Source organism: Gadus chalcogrammus, chromosome 15 (assembly GCF_026213295.1).
Source record: "Gadus chalcogrammus isolate NIFS_2021 chromosome 15, NIFS_Gcha_1.0, whole genome shotgun sequence".
Lineage (NCBI taxonomy): Eukaryota > Metazoa > Chordata > Actinopteri > Gadiformes > Gadidae > Gadus > Gadus chalcogrammus.
In genome coordinates, this window is record NC_079426.1 from 7,634,567 (window position 1) to 7,648,864 (window position 14,298).

General features: G+C 48.0%; 2 protein-coding genes across 5 annotated transcripts; one reads left to right on the forward strand and one right to left on the reverse strand.

Moving 5' to 3' along the window:
- Nucleotides 1-945: 945 nt before the first annotated feature.
- prkn (parkin RBR E3 ubiquitin protein ligase) lies at nucleotides 946-10,347 on the reverse strand. Of its 4 annotated transcripts, none has more exons than XM_056610021.1 (12): nucleotides 10,163-10,293; nucleotides 9,263-9,429; nucleotides 8,780-8,996; nucleotides 7,808-7,917; nucleotides 7,481-7,564; nucleotides 6,038-6,153; nucleotides 5,341-5,477; nucleotides 4,997-5,058; nucleotides 4,691-4,812; nucleotides 4,045-4,131; nucleotides 3,318-3,435; nucleotides 946-1,807 (listed from the first exon to the last, which is right to left on the reverse strand). In XM_056610021.1, the coding sequence occupies exons 1-12, from the start codon at nucleotides 10,167-10,169 to the stop codon at nucleotides 1,592-1,594; spliced, it is 1,443 nt and encodes a 480-aa protein (XP_056465996.1). In that variant the 5' UTR covers nucleotides 10,170-10,293; the 3' UTR covers nucleotides 946-1,591. The 4 variants fall into 4 exon arrangements, 3 of the variants coding, with proteins under 3 accessions (XP_056465996.1, XP_056465997.1, XP_056465998.1); XM_056610022.1 differs by having other exon boundaries at nucleotides 948-1,807; nucleotides 4,660-4,812; nucleotides 10,163-10,347; XM_056610023.1 differs by having other exon boundaries at nucleotides 1,609-1,807; nucleotides 4,691-4,837; nucleotides 10,163-10,294.
- On the forward strand, nucleotides 10,258-14,140 carry LOC130404954 (uncharacterized). Its single transcript, XM_056609905.1, has 4 exons — nucleotides 10,258-10,445; nucleotides 10,637-10,828; nucleotides 12,511-12,655; nucleotides 13,608-14,140. Exons 2-4 carry the CDS (start codon nucleotides 10,727-10,729, stop codon nucleotides 14,138-14,140), a joined length of 780 nt encoding a protein of 259 aa, XP_056465880.1. The 5' UTR covers nucleotides 10,258-10,445; nucleotides 10,637-10,726.
- The last annotated feature ends 158 nt before the right edge of the window (nucleotides 14,141-14,298 follow it).

A 14,298-nucleotide genomic window follows, 5' to 3' on the forward strand; every position in this document is an offset into this window, starting at 1 on the left:
GAGGAGCATAGAAGCTAAACTACCATAAGGTCTATGTTACGTCTCTTGTGGATTGCATTGTTTCTATATTTGTTGAATTGTGTCTCTCCACCCCCTGTTAGGTATTTTAAGCACATAAGCTGCCCCCACATAGCCACTAGGAAGCAGGATCGAACACACAAGCTGCATTACCCCCAGACAGCCACAAGGGAGCAGCATCAAACATACAAGCTGAAATACCTACCCATAGGCGTCAGTTTGGTATGAAATGTGCTGGGGACAGAGACGCATTCAGAAGTGCATTTTCAGAAGTGCTTGGTACAATAAGGACGCACTATTTTTTCTCTCTTAAGTGCCGGCAATGAAAGGTTCTGAAAGACGGCATACCCATGTAGCTTATTATTAAGGAATAAAATGTATGCTAAATCTGTCTGGCACGTTTTATGAAGAAAACGTTTCCAAAAAGCACCGGACATATGACCCACTATGTTCTGCTCCATCTATCTAATGTTGACAACATGACATGACATGGCTAAGCTAACAACATAAACAAGAGGAGCTAGGAAAGGAAATTAACTGCGTGTTCAGAAGGGCCAAACGTGTGGCTACACACAGCACTACAAAAGTCGTCAAGATTAGAAAAGAAAAAAATATTTGTTGCGCTGCTGAACGCTGTATCACAGCATGAGCTGGCTGTTCTCAATTCACAACACGCATTCCATCAAAACTAGCCTACATCAGGCATTCTGACCAAAACGCATGCACTCCCCCCCACAATTATTCCAGAATTCAAGCAAATCAAGAATGACCAAAAGGCACTTTGTGTCAACAAGAGACTGACTCCACAACTATCAATTGCAAGTTAAAACAGCCGACCACTTGAATGCAAAAAACACAAAAGACCTGCCACAGCACCAGCAAATCTTGAGCAATAAATATTGTGTCTTACCTTTATTTATGTGGCAGTGGTCTGCAGATGCATCCCGTGGTGTAGCCAAATCCTCAGCTAAATGGATGGCAAAGGCCTCAAAGCATGCTAACATTTACATTCAGGGCGTTTAGCAGACGCTTTTATATAAGGCAATGTATAATTCTAGTACACTAAGTACAGTCAGAAGAAAGAAACGATATATATCGCTGTCGGTACAGTAAGGATGTTCATACTAGCGATCATTAGGTTGCAATCTCACAACTTTTATTCATCAGCGCGTGTTTTAATATTGAATATCAATCATCGTATCAATCCATAACTAACACCTCGTAGATCCCAGGCACAATGTTTGTGAGCAGGACGTACAGACCGACGGGTCGTGTACTAGGTTCTGCACACACTCATTAAGCGTGACATAATTCCCACATGTAACATTGTATGTTTCTATAAATGGACGCACACCAAAAAATGTCACACTGAAGAAAACCGTTTAGCTTTAGAGCAATGAATAAGATAGTTTTAAAACCCCTGGTAGACCTGGAACAGGACCCTGGAACACAGGACCCCGGTAGACCCTGGAACACAGCCTGGAACCACTACCCTGAGAACAGGACCCCGGAACAGGACCCTGGAACCCAGGTCCGTTGAGGCGTGTCATGTCAGTGTTGGAGGCGTAACCTGTCACTGTTGGAGGCGTCTCCCATCACAGCTGGGGGCGTGTCTAACCATCGTTGGGGGCGTGTCTTCCCTTCTGAGAGGTTGTTGACTGTGGGCGTGTCCTAATGTTTCATCCAAACCAATGGTTGGCCATGCAGTCTCTGTTCCAGGGCACAGAGCAGATCCAGCACCACTCACTGGAACACTGCGTCCTCGGACACACCATGTGCATACAACCTCCTGGAACACACACACACACACACACACACACACACACACACACACACACACACACACACACACACACACACACACACACACACACACACACACACACACACACACACACACACACACACACAAAAAACTTATTTGATGAATTGTTTTTACTCACATGATTCTTGCAATATCCTGGTTGTGCTCAGTGTTGGGGTAGTTACTCAAAAAAAGTAATTAGTTACTTGTTACTTCTGTAAATTGTAATGAGATTATTTTACTATTTATTGTGTTTGAAAAGTAACTTCACTACTTATAACTTTTCTTTCCTTTTATGAATTTAGGGTACTGTAGATAATAATAATAATAATAATAATAATAATACATTTAATTTAGAGGCGCCTTTCAAGACACCCAAGGTCACCTTACAGAGCATATAGTCATCATACATTTAAAAAAAAAAAAAAAAAAAAGACATTGTGGAAAAATTAAATAAATAAACATGAGCAATAAGAAATAAATAAAACAAAAACAAGACAAAAAAAAAAAAAAAAAAGATACATGGACAGACATCATAGCCCCATCATCACTTAGTGTTTATTGTGCAAATCTATACAAATAGCATATAAAACCAAATGAAAGAACAATATCCCTGTCTGCACAAAGAAGTGCCTCACTGTAAAATCCACAAACAGGATAAAGTAGACTTTGGTTAGGTCAATCAGTAGCAACACACACGTTTCAAAAAACAGGATTTAGGAACCATGAGAACAAATATTAAGTGGTCAATGAAAAATATAAAAAGGTCTCTCTATCCCATACAATTAAAACAGAAATGCACTTAAGCGGCAGTGACACATGCTGTTACTTTATTGTGGTCCAAAGGTTGAATGAACCTGATCTATTTCACAAGCTATGACATCGTAAGTGTGACTTCCTCTAACCCTCTTGCAGGCAAGAGCATACTTCTCAAGTTTTAATGCGTGGACTATCCAGTGCAAATGTCATTCCTAAGTAACTTTTGTTGTTGGCGGACCAAATGTCCGCGGTGGTGGACATATGATCCAGGGAGGACTCAAAAATTATTTTGAGCTTCGATTCCATGTCGGTATAAGTAACATTAGGTTAGGTAAGGGGAAAATGTTTTCCTGTCAGATGTTGGCTTGCGAGTCGCGGGTATTTTATCTAGTATTTTTCTAAATCCGGGCGATTTAACACTTGAACACTCCTTCGCACAAGCAGCTACGTCATTCAAATCGATCGCTATGGCAACGTGCCTAGACAAGCAGGCGCTGCAGATACACAGGCACGCATGCACACACCACAACAGATCAGAAATTTACACGCAGGCAAACACGGCTTGGGTAACGCAGGAAAGCTCCTTACTATAGTCTATTAAAGTAGTTTAGTTACCGATATTTTAAATGTAATGCGTTACTTTACTTCGGAACCCAAAAAAGTTATATTGTTACCCCCAACACTGGTTGTGCTTACTGTAAGGCGTCAACTGTGTGTATGCGTGTGCGTGCATTACCGCTCTTCTCCACTGGGACTCCGCACTGAGGACAGGGTTTGGTGGTCTCTCTGATGGTGTCGCGAGACGCCAGTTCCCACCGGCTCCTCTGGAGGGCGCCCTCGTCCACCACAAAACACTGAGGCAGAGAGGGCCTTTACCCCAAGGTCACTCCCTCTCACTCTACACACGTTCCTATCTCACTCTACACACGTTCCTATCTCACTCCGTCTCACTCTACACACAATCCCAGCTCACTTCCTCTCACTCTACACACAATTCATAGCTCACTCCGTCTCACTCTACAGATTCCCAGCTCACTCCCTCTCACTCTACACACATTCATAGGTCACTCCCCTCACTACAAACATTCCTAGCTCACTCCCTCTCACTCTACACACATTCCCAGATCACTCCCTCTCACTCTACACATTCATAGGTCACTCCCACTCACTCTACACACATTCATAGGTCACTCCCACTCACTCTACATACATTTGTATCTTCGGTATAATTTTCATAATATGTTTCCTTCTGATTTAAAACCTCTTCTTCATTTTAATTAATAATATAAATGTCCTGTACTTTCTGGTGTGAAACACTGACTTTCCCAACTGGATTAGTGAAGTACTTAGTGAAGATCAGTAAAGTATTACTAATCCTCCATTTGGAGTGCAATATTGATTTATCTGATTCACTCCGAACTGTTTAGACAACCTGAGACTTCAGCTAATAGCCGGTAACTCACCTGCGTAGCTGCGTCCCCAGAGCAGGAAGCTGCCACATGACACTCCCCTTCATGGTACTCTTCCTTACAGTCCCGACAGAAAACAAGCTACACACGCACGCACATACACAACACATACATCTTATAAGTTCTTTGTATCTGCTTAGTATGTATTTTGTTTTATTTAGTTGGCGATGTGTATTATCTGTACGTGAAGCATGTAGTGTGTATGATTTAGTGTGTAGCGTTTGTATTATATATGTGTAGTATTTAGTGTTTATTGTGCGTGTGTATATGTGTGTAGTATTTAGTGTGTAGTGTTAAGTGTGTGTCTATCAAATATGTATGTAGTATTTAGTGTGTCTATATTTGTGTACATGTGTGTAGCATTTAGTGTGTGGTGTGTGTGTATGTGTTTGTATGTGTGTGGCGAATGTGTGTAGTATTTAGTGTGTAGTGTATGTATGTGTGTTGTATTTAGTGTGTAGTGTATGTATGTGTGTATAGTATGTGTGTGTAGTATTTACTGTGTAGTGTGTGTATTTGTGTGTGTATGTGTGTAGTGATTGTGTAGTGTATGTATGTGTGCATAGTATATGTGAATATGTGTGTAGTGAGTGTGTTGTGGGTTCCTACCCCACAGCCCAGGCCGTTGATCTTCTCGCACTCCACTCTCTGGGTGGGCGGGGCTTGAGGGATAAGCCCCGCCCCACAGCCTGCCCTCGGACACAAGACCCCGCCCATCTGCAGCAGACACTCCTCTGCTCCGTATCCATGGTAACGCATATACTGGGAGGCAGAGGGAGACGGGGACCTTAAGGGGTCAACATCATATGGTTCAACAAAACAATAAATAATGTATACATAAGCACACTAATGCAAGCACATGCACTGTGTGGGGGTGGGGGTGTGTGTGTGTGTTTATGAGCAGTGTGTGCGTTAAGTGTAGTATGTGTGTGTGTTTGTGTGTCACCTGCTCATTCCCGAGGACTCTGAAATGATGAAGCTCCTTAATAAGAGAGTCTGGACACCCAGCTAGAAACACACACACACACACACACACACACACACACACACACACACACACACACACACACACAGGTTTGAACACAAACAAACACAAACACAGACACACATGAACACTTTGACCTGCCTTTCCTGGCAGTAATTAATGAATTGACCGTCTGACTGTCTATCTGTCTGACTTCCTACCTATCTGTCCATCCTATCTCTTTGTCTATCCTATCTCTCTATCTGTAGTCCTACCTGTCTGTATGTCCTAACTGTCTGTCTGTCCTCCCTGTGTGTAGCTCCTACCTGCACATGGCAGTGAGTAGCCAATCAAGGGATGGTGGATGAACTGTCTGTCGTTCAGTCTGGTGAGGCAGTAACCACGGAAACACTCCAGGCAGATGACATGACGGTCAGCACACTGGAACACCAGGACCGGACTCCTGGACAGACAGGGAGAAAGGCAGAGAGACAGTGAAACAGAGACACAGAGAGGGAGACAAGGAGACAGATAGTAGAGACAGACAGAGAGACATACAGACAGAGAGACAGACGGACAACCAGACAGGGAGAAAGACAGTTCGGCAGGCAGACAGAGAGACAAACAGACAGGAAGAGAAAGAGAGGCAGAGGAAGGAAGAGAAAGAGAGACTAGGGCAGGCAGACAGACAGGTCAACAGTGAGTTGGGCATTGTGTCTACATCAGCGTTTTAAATCTCTTCACAGTTTGACGGTGGCCTGAAACAAAGAGCCAGTGTGTGTATGTGTTCCTGCGTGTGTCTGTGCGTGTATGTGTGTGTGTTCGTAACTGTGTGTGTGTACGTAGTGCGTTTGCGTGTGTAAGTACCTGCCTTTGTGCGTACCTGTGTGCGTGCGTGTCTGTGTATGTATGTACGTGCGTGTACAGGTGTGTGTACAGGTGTGTGTACCTACCTGTGTGCGTGTACCTGTCTGTATGTGTGTGCGTACCTGTTTGTGTGTGTGTGTGTGTGTGTGTCCTCACAGCACGTCGGTGCAGGCGATGCAGGCCACCTCCCTGTGGTTGGTGATGAAGAGGGGCAGAGCCACTGACACGTCTTCCTCAGCCGTAGGATGAAGAGCACACTTCAGGTAGAACTCCTGCAGACACACAGCTCATCACTCACTCACTCACAGCTCATCACTCACTCACTCACAGCTCATCACTCACTCACTCACTCATCACTCACTCACTCATCACTCACTCACTCATCACTCACTCACTCACTCATCACTCACTCACTCACAGCTCATCACTCACTCACAGCTCATCACTCACTCACTCACAGCTCATCACTCACTCACAGCTCATCACTCACAGCTCATCACTCACTCACTCACAGCTCATCACTCACTCACTGCTCATCACTCACTCACTCACAGCTCATCACTCACTCACTGCTCATCACTCACTCACTCACAGCTCATCACTCACTCACTGCTCATCACTCACTCACTCACTGCTCATCACTCACTCACTCACAGCTTGTCTCTCACTCACTCACAGCTCATCACTCACTGCTCATCACTCACTCACTCACTGCTCACCACTCACTCACTCACTCACTGCTCATCACTCACTCACAGCTTGTCTCTCACTCAATAACAGCTCATCACTCACTCACTCCCTGCTCATCACTCACTCACAGCTCATCACTCACAGCTCATCACTCACTCACTCACAGCTCTATACTCACTCACAGCTCATCACTCACTCACTCACAGCTCATCACTCACTCACTCACAGCTCTATACTCACTCACAGCTCATCACTCACTCACTCACAGCTCATCACTCACTCACTCACAGCTGTGACGGTTCCCTGTATGTTGTGTCTTCCATTTGTTTCTAGGACTGGGGAGCAGAGACCTAGGCCTACTTAATTGGTCATTAGGAGTGATTGGCGTGCACCTGGGCCCGGGTGCCAACGCCCTATAAGAGTCTGCTTCCCCAGTCCTTCCCTCTCTGTTCTTTTCAGCTCCATAGCCATGCACACCTTTCAACACTTATGTTAAAACAACACACACACCTATAATCCACTCATGCATACACACTCCACACTACGGACTTACTGACTTCCACATCCCATACTTTTATTATAAATTGAGCACTTGGATTGGTTTGGTTTGATTAAATACTTATTTTGATTGGGAAACTGTTGTCTCCTGTCTTTTTGTTGTGTAGCCTGGCGCCCCTAGGCCAGGTGCGTAACACAGCTCTATACTCACTCACAGCTTATCACCCACTCATAGTTTATCACTCACTCACAGCTAATCACTCACTTCAATAACAATAAAGAGTTTCTCGTTTCACCCCAAAGGAGCTTGCTCCTTTAGCTAGCTAATGGCTACTGAACGGCAGGGTACTGCCTTGCTCATGGACTTAACCCCAGACATCCATGGATTAGTTCAGTTATCAAGCCTCTTACCGCCACGGTGCCGGGGCAGCCCTCCGACTGACAGACGCCATGGATACGGCCTGGGAGCAGCACGTCATCCCAGCATGATGGACCCTGAGAGAGAGAGAGAGAGAGAGAGAGAGAGAGAGAGAGAGAGAGAGAGAGAGAGAGAGAGAGAGAGAGAGAGAGAGAGAGAGAGAGAGAGAGAGAGAGAGAGAGAGACCCTATTAGTAGTATTTGAGGTGATATAGATGGTGGTAGTATTTGAGCTCATATTGATGTATTGGTATTACTGAGGTGATATTGATGGTGGTAGTATTTGAGGTGATATTGATGGTGGTAGTATTGTGGTATTACCCGGCTGAGCGTCAGAGTGCTCTGTCTACACGCTCCACAGCGAACCCGCAGCTTGCCCGGTCGGACGGCGCCACACACGCTCTTACAGAACACGTAGAACGTCCTGTAACCTGGAGACAGAACCCGGTAACTCAACCCCACACTCTGACAGAACACGTAGAACGTCATGTAACTCAACCCCACACTCTGACAGAACACGTAGAACGTCATGTAACTCAACCCCACACTCTGACAGAACACGTAGAACGTCCTGTAACCTGGAGACAGAACCCGGTAACTCAACCCCACACTCTGACAGAACACGTAGAACGTCCTGTAACCTAGAGACAGAACCCGGTAACTCAACCCCACACTCTGACAGAACACGTAGAACGTCCTATCCTGGAGACGGTTAACTCAAACCCACACGCTCTTCCTGGTCCATCCGGTAGCCAAGCATCTGACCACAGTGGGTTTACTCTACGGTTACACCCCCCCCAGTTCCTCCCAGCATCACAGTGCGGTGATGATTGACACCTTGGTTATCGTCATGCCAACAAAGTGATTTTGTTCTTAATGATACAGTGATTAGAGCTAACGACAGATCTAAGCCAACCCCACGACCACGCCCCCCCCACGACCCCGCCCACCCCACGACCCCACGACCCGCCCACCCCACGACCCCACGACCCGCCCAGCCCACGACCACGCCCACCTCACGACCCCACGACCTCTTCCACCCCACGACCCCGCCCACCTCACGACCCTGTCCACCTCACGACCCCACGACCCCGCCCACCTCACAACCCGACGACCCCTTCCATCCCACGACCACGCCCACCTCACAACCCGACGACCCCTTCCATCCCACGACCCCACGCACCTCACGACCCCACGCACCTAACGACCCCACGACCCCACCCTCCCCAAGACCACACGACCACGCCCACCTCACGACCCCGCCCTCCCCACGACCCCACAAGCCCCGCCTACCATTGGTCTGGCATTCTGCTCCTCCCCCCTCCTCTCCGTCCTCCGCCGGGCTGGGACTGGCAGGGCTGGTTTCCAAGGCGACGGCCAGGCCAGAGCGGTCGGCGTGGAGGTCCAGCCTGGTCAGTCTCTGTCCCGCCCCCTTCTCCTGGAGGCGGAGCCCAGCGTGTGGGCGTGGCAGCACCACGTGGACGGTGCTCTGTTCCGGTAGGTCAGAGGCCTGTTCGGGTCAAGGGTCAAACAGTAACACTTCAGAACTCAGGTTCTGCATTGGGCCAAGTACCTCCACAAGACACTACTGTACCTCCACAGGACACTACTGTGCCTCCATAGGAGACTACTGTACCTCCACAAGACACTACTGTACCTCCACAAGACACTACTGTACCTCCACAAGACACTACTGTAGCTCCACAAGACACTACTGAATTTCTCCCTTTGGGGTCTGGAAGAGCCCCTGAGGGCTCGGCCTCAGCTGGGTCTCACCTGCAGGGTGTCCCCGTCCTGGAGCTCGCGGCCAGCGAACAGCAGCCTCAGAGGCCCAGCAGTGGGGAGCCCCTGCTGCTGGGCCACCAGCGCCTTCAGCTCGCCCACACTGGAGCCCGCGTCCACCTCCACCGCCACGCCCGGACCCGAGTTAAAACGAACGAAGACTGGGGGAGAGAGAGAGAGAGAGAGAGAGAGAGAGAGAGAGAGAGAGAGAGAGATTTATATATTCAGATGTTGTAATGATGTTGTTAGATTATATTTCCTTTTAAGAGAGCACTAACTCTAAAGGTAACCAGATACAAACCGATATTACCCATATCTGCCTCTCTCTCTCTCTTATATATATATATATATATATATATATATATATATGTGTCTGTTGTACGCTCTACTCTGCTCTCTTCTTCTCTATCACCTTCTGTATATATTATCTGCTATTTCAGAGTCATTTGAATAAACCATCCCTAGTTTCGCTTCAGAGACACCGGATAGAAAGGACTACACAACCTATCGTCTCCTTGCCAGAATGTATTGCTGACTTTGAGTCAGTTTGTGTTTGAGTCGGTTTGAGTTTGATTCATTTTGAGCAAGTGTCAGTGCAGCCCACTTCGGGAGCAGAGTTAACTCAGAGGTCGTTCTACATGTCCAAAGCGACAAACACCCATTCATGCACACATTCTCACACCGACGGCGGAGTCAACCACGCAAGGCGAAAGCCAGCACGTCAGGAGCTGTCAGGGTGAGGGGGTCTTGCTTAGGAACAACTCGACACGCTAGGAGGAGCAGGGGATCGAATTAGCAACCTTCCGGTTACAAACACACTGCGCGTTTTTCGAGACAGAAGATATAAGACTATACTCGTTAAGAGACTCTTCTATCTTCTGTCAGGCTACGTACCCAGCATTGCGGGCGTCAGCCGGGTCGCCGTCCTTCATGTGCGGGTCAGACCATGGTCAGACGGAGACACCGCGGTTGTAGTCCATACGGTGACGTCGAGCCGGGCATTGTGGGAGATGTAGTCCATACGGTGACAACGAGCCGGGCATTGTGGGAGATGTAGTCCACATGGTGTCCACCTGATCTTTGTACGGCGGTGCACGGGGCTGTTGCTTGTACCAAAGAAGCGCAACGTTTGAACAGAATAACACAAGACCGTGCCACCACATAGATGTCAATCTACGTGTGTGGTTCTATTATCTAAACTATGATTTGTTCGGTTATTATCCTCCACCAGCACGTTAAAAAAAAAAATATATATTTAGACAAGTCTGACGTCACACCGGAAAGAGGGAGACTGACGCCTCCGGAAATGGATATGTTTATGAATTTTAATAACTTCTTTGCATTTTTCTTTGTATTTTTTTTCCGCAGCAAGCGATGCGGCGTTCCAGGCCGTCATCAAACAGTCGGGGGATAAATTGGTGATAAAAGTTGAATCGGACTCTCGGGTCGCGGTGCATCATGCAGCAGTCCGACGGTAAGAGCTCCGGAGGCGGCGGGCTGGACGGCTGTCTCCTGCATCACCGGACCGAGGCGGCCGGCGGGACGTGCATCGGAGACAGGGTGAGAATCCCCGTAAAATGTCCCCGTATTTCATCCAATCAGTTCGTTAAGTCGCAGGTTAAGGTGGGCCGGAGGGGCTCGTATCTCCCCAGTGTGCAGCGAGAGAAAGCAGGGCAGCGCTGGAGAACTACATTCTGGGTCATAATAACTGGGTTATGTTTGATTACCATACGGCTCGGTGAGGCAACTGGATGATAATTAAAGCCTTATAATGATGATACTCGGTGTAATAACAATAGCAACGACAATACTGATAATAACAACAATTATAACAGTAATAGCTGTGGGATAATAATGATACTACTAATGTTACTACTATAAATGTTACTAATATTAATTATTGTGCTCAAACTGTCCTCAAGATGGATTGCTGTAGAGTTGCCTGTGGTAATGTAACCCTGTGTTTGATTTCTTAAGAGCTGATATTGTGTGGTCCTGTCGCCTACATTCCTCTAATAATACGTTTATTATTCAAAACAACATATTTCAAATAATGACGATCCAACTCGATGAACACAATGCCGTCTTTCTTCTAGTGTAATGTATTCTGTTCTGTGGTAAGTGGATTATAAATGCACATTTATTTGTCAATATGACAAATATGACATTGTACATAATCCTTCCCCTTCTGTCTGGTGAATGTTTCTACATCTGGAGGTCCATCAAATGTGGATCCCCAATAGTGACCCTCATATCATCTAAACTGAATCACACATTACCCTGATGGGCGTATGATATACCGTAACAGGGCGGACCCAGCATGCGTCAGGGTGACAGGTGGACCCACACGGTGCTCTGGGGGACCCCCGCTCTGGGTGGACCCCCAGGGTGCTCTGGGTGGACCCCCACGGTGCTCTGGGTGGACCCCCACGGTGCTCTGGGTGGACCCCCACGGTGCTCTGGGTGACCCCCACTCTGGGTGGACCCCCCCCCCCCTGCAATGCTCTGGGTCAGCGGACCGCCACGACCTCATCGGTTATGAGTTCATGTTATTTCTCAGTATGGATTTCTGTTTTTGGACGTAAGGCCAGACTCGGAGGGAGATCCCGGGCAGAGAGAGACTCAGTAAACCGTCCCTCCACTGGGGTTTGTCCTCAGTTGACTTCAATGTTCACTCGACGTCGGGTTTTACGAGAGAATAACATAATTGTGTGAATGTCTGTCCCCTACTGATAACTAGAGGGTATTACTCAAAGTAATACTAGCAAAATACTAATTCTACGTGATATTACGTAGCAGAAGACGTCATTTTATATTACGTTATTCAATATTATTAATGCATACAACATATGGTATATATTAATAATAATAATTTACTTATAATTAAATTACATACACAACTGATTAATGACGATCATATTATCCTCATAGCGCTTTACAATATCGCCTCACATTCACCCAGTCATGAACACATTCACACACCAATGGCAGTGTCAGCCACCGAGGTGGCAACCAGCACGTCAGGAGTAGTTAGGGTGAGGTGTCTCGCTCAGGGACACCTCAACATTCGGCTGGGAGGAGCTGAGTCACATGCCGCCCAATTCTATATTATAGGAAGCGCTGTGTAATCACAAAAACTACAATCAACAAACGGTGCTTTCTGATTGGTGAGAGTTTGACCCCTGGGCAGCCCTGATTGGCCGGTGAGTGACGTCCCTGGTGTCTTGCCCCCCCCCCCCCAGATGGTGAAGGTGGAGTCGGGCGTTCTGCTGTCCTCGTCCCAGACCGCCGAGCTGGCCTTCCTGCGCTCGCGCGTCCGAGACCTGGAGCGGGAGAAGGCGGAGATGGGGGCGGAGAACCAGCGGCTCCGGACCATGCTGGTCAACGGTCCGTTCAGCCGCCGTCTGGCTTCTGCTCCCGCCTGCAGGGACCTCAGGACCAGGGAGTCCAGCATGATGCCAGTGTAGCATGTTAGCTGTGTAGCCTGTTAGCTGTTAGCTGGGTAGCATGTTAGCTGTGTATTATGTTAGCTGTGAAGCGGGTTAGACAGTACAGACAGGTCATTAAGGAGCAGGTAAGGGTTAGACAGTACAGACAGGTCATTAAGGAGCAGGTAGGGGTTAGACAGTACAGAGACGGGTCATTAAGGAGCAGCTAGGGGTTAGACAGTACAGAGATGAGTCATTAAGGAGCAGGTAGGGGTTAGACAGTACAGAGACGGGTCATTAAGGACCAGGTAGGGGTTAGACAGTACATAGACAGGTCATTTAGGAGACGGTACGGGTTAGACAGAACAATAAGCAGCAGGTATGGGTTAGACAGGTCATTAAGGAGACGGTAGGGGTTAGACAGTGCAATAAGGAGCAGGTCGGGGTTTGACAGGTCATTAAGGAGACGGTGGGAGTTAGACAGTACAATAAGGAGACGGTACGGGTTAGACAGTACAATAAGGAGCAGGTATGGGTTAGACAGGTCATTAAGGAGACGGTAGGGGTTAGACAGTACAATAAGGAGCAGGTATGGGTTAGACAGGTCATTAAGGAGACGGTAGGGGTCAGACAGTACAATAAGGAGACGGTAGGGGTTAGACAGTACAATAAGGAGCAGGTATGGGTTAGACAGGTCATTAAGGAGACGGTAGGGGTCAGACAGTACAATAAGGAGACGGTAGGGGTCAGACAGTACAATAAGGAGACGGTAGGGGTTAGACAGTACAATAAGGAGACGGTAGGGGTCAGACAGTACAATAAGGAGACGGTAGGGGTTAGACAGTACAATAAGGAGTAGGTCGGGGTTTGACAGTACAATAAGGAGCAGGTATACTCTTTGTATCCCTCAGAGATCCCCGGGCTGCTGTCCACCATGTGGCAGACCCTCGGTCAGAACAACACCAGCAGCCACCACCACCACTCCCCTCTCTCTGTCTCCATGACGACGGGGAGGGGAGGAGCCCGAGACTACGGCTCCTCCTACTCCCAGCACCACCCGCTGCAGCCGGCCAGCCACACCTCGGAGGACGTGGAGTTCAGCCCTAGCGACCACCTCGACGACCACTCCACGCTCGGCCCCGAGGACCTGAGTGGGGACATGGTGGACTACGGCGAGGAGGAGGAGGAGGTGCCCGGGGGGGATCTGGGTATGGGCGGAGACATGATGGGGGAGGAGCCAATCTGCAGCCAGACGGACATGGTGGAGGCGGAGCTGAGGAGGCGGGGCGCGGAGAGCCAGTGCGCTAACAGACATGCTAGCAGCCATGCTAGCAGCCATGCTAACAGCCATGCTAGCAGCCACGCCAACAGCCATGTAAGAGGAACAGCGTCTATCCATGGACAGATCAGATTAGTATATAAGAATATCAATTCAGATTACTGAACCAGTAATTATAATAAATTGTGCGGTTGTTGTGGTGGTAACGGTTGTCGCGGTAACGCTCATGGTGGTAACGCTCGTGGTGGTAACGATCGTGGTAGTAGTGATCGTGGTAGTAGCAGTTGTCGCCATGGTAACGGTTGTCGTCGTGGTAGTAAACG